At 38.1% G+C, this 7,258-nt stretch overlaps 1 protein-coding gene across 2 annotated transcripts in view; it reads right to left on the bottom strand.

Moving 5' to 3' along the window:
* The window catches only part of LOC149083506 (ATP-dependent RNA helicase vasa-like), an 88,790-nt gene extending 82,625 nt beyond the window's left edge, over nt 1–6,165 (bottom strand). Inside the window, exon 1 of one of the 2 annotated variants that reach the window (XM_089234024.1) lies at nt 6,057–6,165. In XM_089234024.1, the coding sequence (XP_089090150.1) occupies nt 6,057–6,059 (3 nt within the window). In that variant the 5' untranslated portion in view covers nt 6,060–6,165. The remainder of the gene's footprint in view (nt 1–6,056) is intronic. The other variant, XM_089234023.1, reaches the window with a different exon arrangement.
* Nucleotides 6,166–7,258: the final 1,093 nt, after the last annotated feature.

Here is a 7,258-nt window from a genome sequence, read left to right on the forward strand (position 1 = left end):
TTCACTAATTTATGTAAGTAATGCAAATTATTAATTGCATCAGGCTTTTTGAAGAGTTAGACAGTTTCTTCCGCTCTGAAAAAATGCCAACCCTGCTTCTTCTAAGCAGATGACACCAGTCTTCTTTTTGTATTCATCATTTGCACTAGAATGCAAGATATTTAACACCTCTAATAAATTTGAATTAGGCCTATGACCATTTAACTATGCACATGTAAAATGAATTAGAAAAATTATATCTGTCCTTTGACGAAGATAACATATCTGGCTGAAGCTTTTCATCAACCCACATCTCATGAAAGTTCAAAACACATCTCATTTTGATCTAATTGACAATTATTTTTAACTTACAATCACACATTATTTATCAAATGACATCAATCTCTTATGTACTATTGGAAAATGAAAATTTCATCAATTTTAAAGATTAGAAAACATTACAAATAATACAGAACAGCATGAGCAGAGCAGGGTAACGCTGAGGTATAAGGGAATGCAAAAGAGGGTGCAGCAATTGTTGGCTATGTTTTCTGAAAAAACATTGCGATTTCTGTTTGCAGTTTCCTCTTCATATCAAGTATGTTGGAATATGTGTGTGTGTGTGTGTGTGATAAGGCTTCCTCTACCAATTTCTCTACATGTGAAGAGTACCATGGGGGGGGGGGGGGGGGGGGGATTTATGGTACTCTTCACATTCTATTGCTGATTTGAACGTGTGAAGTCCTTCCGCTATGTTACTCATGGTGAACTTGTCTTCTACTTTATCTTCATCTGGTATTGCTTCAGTTTCAGGAGCAGTCAACTGTATTAATTCCTACTCTGCCAATATCTCTGAATTGCTATTGATTAGCTGTTCAACTTCTATATCCATATCATTAAACCCTTCACCACCCACCTGTTTCGCTAACAAGAATGTCTTTTATAGCATTTTCCGTTGGCTCTATAGAAATGGTTGTCCCCTTTAGTGCACATTGTGACCAAAGATTAATCCAATCCGAGGTGGCTTTCTCGCTTGGGAGCTGCCACGGCCTAGTGATGACAGTAATGTCATTAGCGAGCCATCCTAAACATGCACAACTCAAATTTTGTAAACAAAACACATGAATGACAATTTCTGAGTGCTGTAAAAAAATCCAATAAAGGGAAAAAAGCTAAATACAGGGGGATGACTAATTACAAAATATCAGAAAATGTTATAAAAATCCTCATTTTCCTCACTGCAGCACAACACTGAAAAACAATGTTTATAGCAGTTTTATGTTATAACCAATTTCTCGGCTTAAAATGAATGCAAAAGACATTAGGAAATTCTTTTGAGTTCTGCAGAACTTGAAAGGGAGCTTAAAAAGAATTTGACATATCTACAGAGTTTAAGAACCTGGATTCCCGGAAAAAGAGTCCGGTTTCAATTTATAATTATTTTTATTTTAATTATGCTTGTTGGTTTTAGCACTTTCATGCTCTCAGTGCTGACCAGTGCCACAATTAAAGGATTGGATTTCAAATTTTCTGGCGCAAGGACCAATTTGGTCAAACTGCGCCAGCCACAATTAAAAGATAGAGGGATAATTTCCGGGGCGGCCAAATTCTAAAGGTGCAAATCATCGAATTTTACAGTGGATGGGAGCAGCAAAGTTATATTGTCCCCTCCCACTGAAACAATACTAGTTACAACTCTGGTGTTGAGGATTATATAAACGGAACAGATGCAGTATGGTCCGCCACGACTTTGGAGACTTTTTTCTCGCGACAAGTCGCCAAGACTGTCATAATGCTTTTCTGGGTTGCCGTATTTTTTAACACTTTTCCGGTTTCATTGGATGATACTAGATGGCGCTGGCTTCACCAAACAGGATTTTTCTTTTGTTCACGTTTTTTCAAAAATTCTAAGCAGCCGTTGTGCCATTCCCAGCGCGTCTCTCTCACATTATTATTCCTCCCTTCTGTAGCTCTAGTTATTTGGATTATCTACTGCTCGGGTTGTATCATACCATTTTACTATTTCGTTGTATTTATTAGTTATTCATCCATTGCCATGCCTTCTGTTTAATCGGTTTATTATTTAAAATGAACCAACAGAATTTTTCATGCCCGGATCCGTTTATTTAAAAAAAAGGATCCGAGTTTTAGTAGAGAATATTATTATATTACATATTATATTACATAGAATATTTATGCCCGGAATTCCTTATGCCCCGATCTTTTTATTAAAAAAAATGGACCAGGTGCAATTTTTTTTAACTGATATTTTTTCTATTTTTATGCTTGGTGGTTTCTATTATGTTTTGCACGTTCTTTTTTTCGGCGTCCGTAGTGTCTGACGGCCTTGGCGACTCTTCGTCGGGCCATCAGACACGTGTGGCGCCAAATAATCGCCAAGTGGCGGACCACACGACAGCTGTTCCTATATAAACAGACAACGTACATATTAACCCTCATTGAAAATTTCAGAAAAGTAAAAAAAAACAAACGTCGTAAATTCAGATGAACAGTTAAAGTTTTATACAGACGCTGTGAAATCCTATATGGAGTAAATAATGTATATTTATTTCATGTATATTTAAATTATTAACATTAATTCCAATTAATTTATTTTGTTTCAATTACATATATTATACAATTTTACGCATTATGTCAATTGAACCTGTATTAATCAGAAACTAGTGTTTAACAAAAAAGAATCTGTCCCTAGCAATTTCGTTTATTGTATATATTTTGCACATACATCCTAAAAAAAAAAACATCTTCCGACTACTTAATTAGTAGCTGCACCTGTAGGCCAAACTCTGCTCAAAACAGGCCTATGACTTACAAACGCTACTTCAAAAATATCAACTGTTTTCAGCACATCCAGAAACATGGCAATAGTATTTCACTAATCAGGTTTAAAGCCCTAGCAGACAAAGAAGGCAGTATAATCAGCAGGAAAACACACCAAAAATAAACAAACGTTTCTAAGGTGCCATAGTTGGCGACTTTCTGAAAGGGTCTAATGGGTAGGTCACCAGGGTTGGTTGGTGGATGTGCCACCCACCAACGTATAAACTACAACAATGCCTGCAAACCAACAAGCATAATAGTTCAAAGAAACATTTTATTTTCTGGATATTATGCTGAGGTGCTCTTGAAAGATAAGTCTTGTCTCCGCCGGGACACAAACGCAGGCCCTCTTGCATACCAGGCAAGAATGCTACCATCTACACCACTGGAGACACGCCCCTGCCTTCCTTATTTCACGCACTGTGACGTGAGGCAAGATGTCCCGGCGAAGACAAGATGACTTTCCGAGTTCACCTCAGCATAATATCCAGAAAATAAAATGTTTCCTTGATATCTTGAGTGGAGAAAAAGCCATCTTTTTAATAGTTCACTATTGGTCACCATTTCGCTTGGCAAGTTTTATCCAACTATAAGCCAACATAATTGCGCTGGGTTGACGCATCTTTAAAATTTCTACTATGATCAAATCTCGGATGACTTTAGATCCGCCATACCTAGAGTTCTTTTATTCCAGCCAATCTTTTCAAAATTCAAAACGCAACAGTTCCATTTATTACAACATGAACTTTAATTGTGAGAGTCTAGATACCCAGGAAAAAGATCGGAACAGCTTTGGTAATAGCAATCTTTGTGGTCATGTCACTGTTACTATTATACCCGTGTCAAGGAAGTTTGACAAAGATAAAACAGGTATTGAACTCACGATGCCTCTAAAAATCCTTTGGTACTTCGAGCAAGTGTCTTATTGACCTGGGCCACCGTACCCTTCTATTTTCCGTTTCATGTTTTACTTATCCAACGAATTCACCCTGGCATAACCTCTTTCACAGAAAGATAACACTGCACATCAGTAAATTTTTAATTCAAGTGAAAAATCCCAATTAATATAAATTTTTTAAATTATTTTCCTGTGCTTATATTTATAATGCAGATAATCAGCCAAATACCTCGGCATTATTCAGCAGAAACGCGGAATACTGAATAGCAGTCAAATATTCATCAAATCAAAATCAAAGAACAGCTTCTGTATAATCAAGAGATTGCCCTGGCAACTTCCCTTCCAGACAGCATGTCGCTAAGGCCAAAATAATAACGATGGGTTGCAGTTTTCAATTCATTTCTAAAGCATTCTTTTTTCTTCCAAATGACACCACCCAATAGAGGTAACTGGTTATATTATGCTTTTGTTTTGCACAACGTTGAATGATTTTAAAAACGGCCAACGCTTTTTTTTCAATCCCACGTGTATTGTATATACACCTTGTTTCCACAACAGAGTGGGTGGACGATGTCTCATGAATTTGTGTCATGTTACATTCAAGGCAAAAAAAGTGCTTTAGTTTCGTACATTTCTATCAATCCAATATCTGACATGATGTCGCTCTTCACCTTGTTAATGCAAGATATACAGAAAACTTGATGTTGTGAAGATATTATTTGAGATGTTTTTTAAAAAAGGAAAAACTCATCTCTACCTCTACCGGGAGTCGAACCAGAGTCCCTCGATAGCCAGACAAGTGCTTTCACCACTAAGTTACACAGAAGAGGGATTTTCCCTTCGCTAGAGTGATGAAAGCACTCGTCCGACAATCGAGTGACCTGGGTTCAACTCCTGATAGAGGCAGAAATGATTTTTTAAGGAAGGAAAAACTTATCTCAAATAACTTCACAACATCCAGTTTTCTGTATATCTCTCTTGCACAATCCAATATCACTAAATGTAAATTGGCTCGATTGCCACCATACCAACCCCCTCAAGAGATGGGACTGCAAGGCTCTTGCCAAAAACACGATTTTGATTATGGGACCCCACTGGGACTTCAACCATTTGTGTGTGTTTCCTCATACTATAAATTCACTATGGAAGGGCCAGTAAAAAGTCTGACCTGAGGGGCCCCACAGATTGTTAGATTGTTTTTCTTTCAGACCGAGTACAACTTGCGTCTATAACCATCAATGGGCGGTTTACTACATAGTGAATTGTGCCAGAATTGTAACTGCGTGTACCGAAGTCTAAATGCGTATGTAGTGTTTGATTTTTCCAGTGCCGCCATTTATATTTCAGAAGTGAAGCGAGTGATGTGTTATGATTAAATTACATGTGCTGTTAGTAGGTTTGTGACGAGACTTTAAAGGGGAGATCGGCTCGCATTCACACCTTGAAATTGGGAACCACAGAAACTTCAGCCAACCACCACAGCAGTGATAGTGGGGTTCAAACCAACACCTCCTAGAGATAGGCCTCCGCACTCTACTTGTGACGCCAGTAAGTAATCTATTTTCCCTCAGAATAATTCAGAGAAAAAAATTCCCTGCTTGTGCCAGTATCATCCTTATGAGGAAAAGAAATGATCGGGCTCAGAATTGGTGATTTCTATGCCCCACGTCCAATCACTATGCGGTATTTGTGAGCCAATCAGGAAGATCCTACGCCAAAATAAGAAACTAAATAGGGAGCTGTGTTTCAAAATGTGGCGAACTTGCTAGGTATTCTGAATGACGTTTATGGCAAACAGTGCAGAGGCCTATCTCTAGGAGGTGCTGTTCAAATCTGGGACCTCTTGACACGAGTCCCTCAGTATGACTCAACCACCACATCGGTCTCCCCCAGATACTGGCGTGTGGTGGGGGCCTCCTCTTGGGTGAATGTGTGAAAAGAGTAATTATAAAAGCATCGGCCTTACCCCACAGATACATGTAGGGGCTATGCTCTTTTCACACAAATTCACCCAAGAGGGGGGGCCCCCACCACAGATCATTGCCTAGGGTCCTGTTGCGGACACGGTTGAATCCGTGGCCGCATTGATTTTCATTCAAAATACGTAAAAATCACGATAACACGTGAATTATTTATTCGAGTGCTTAATAAATACAACTGCAATGTCGGGAAGGATTTGAATATTACCACACGCGGAAAACATAAGCGGAGAGCACTAGCATTAGACACATTGAAATAACATTGAAAATGTAGTTGATTATTTAACCCTTCACAAATTTATAATAAGTTTTTACAAATTAATAAATTCTATCAACGCTATAAAGTAGGACACATTTACCATCTCTATTGTCTTTGAGAAAATTCCGATTTAACCAGAACTAAAACTAAAACACCTGACAACGTGCGGAGAAGAGCACCAAATAACCACGGTTCGCGCGAAAGAACTCGTAACCGTCAGATTATTTAAGAAGAAAAAAAATGTGATTTGTCAAAAGAATATGTAAATTAGAAAGCTAAAACCCACAAATGTGTACAGATTGTGTTTTTTTGCTATTTTGTCAATTTTCTAGAATGAATATAGCGTTGTTATTTAATTTGAAATGTCGTATGGATTTTAGGGAGTATTCTTTTGCTGTAATCTGACGTGACCATACGGCCTGTATTTTGAGAAACACAATCTTTTCTTTTCTTTTTAATTCGGCTGAATCTTCGTTTTAGCGAAAATTCTCATTTTGTTAAGTGTGCTAAGAAAGATCTTTCTGAAATTTTATTAGTCTAAAACTCGTTATTTATCACAAAAAAAAAGTTGTTCATTAAATAATTTTCTTACACGGAATATTCCGTTTCTTTTATGGTCACGTGGACGCATTGAAAGGCATTGGATAGGTACGATGACACTATCAATACCTTCTAAAGCTCTAGAAGGTGTTGACACTATGATGACCAAAAGTTTTTTTTTTTTGAACAATGATATAAAATACATTTTTCGTCGCCAATCGTGGTTGAACTTCTATAAGATATAGGATTCTGAAGGATATATATAGTAACTTTTCCAAAAAAATAGCTGAAGCAAATGAACAATTTCGTACCTTCAGCTTCATTTAGCTTTCATTCTTCAGGAATTTTTTTTTTTTTTTGGGGGGGGGGAATCCGGAACTGGGAAGGGGTAGAACTCCTTAATACACGTATATGAAGGCGTCTTAGGAAGGGGTGCGTCAAAGGGGGCAACTGCCCCCTTTCGTGGAATATAGATGGCAGTTCAGGGCCCTCCTCAGGGTCCTGAATTGCCCCGAGGGCAAGCTTTTAAAGGGGTGGCACATTTTAGGAGGAAACAAAAAAAATATTATTCATAATCCCCTCCCTCCCCGCATCCTGGAGCAGGGTGTGACCCAGGTTGGAATATTTGGTCGACCTGAAGCCAGGCTTTCCCCAAGCCTTGGTATAGTGAATTTATAGCATAAAAACAAAAAAACGATGACAATTTTCTCCAGGTCCCGGGGTTAGAACCCTGTCAGTCTCATTCTGATGGGGACCATGATA

The sequence above is a fragment of the Pholcus phalangioides genome, unplaced genomic scaffold, assembly GCF_987345545.1.
Source record: "Pholcus phalangioides strain wild (caught in Gottingen) unplaced genomic scaffold, Ppha-v1.0 ptg000008l_1, whole genome shotgun sequence".
NCBI lineage: Eukaryota > Metazoa > Arthropoda > Arachnida > Araneae > Pholcidae > Pholcus > Pholcus phalangioides.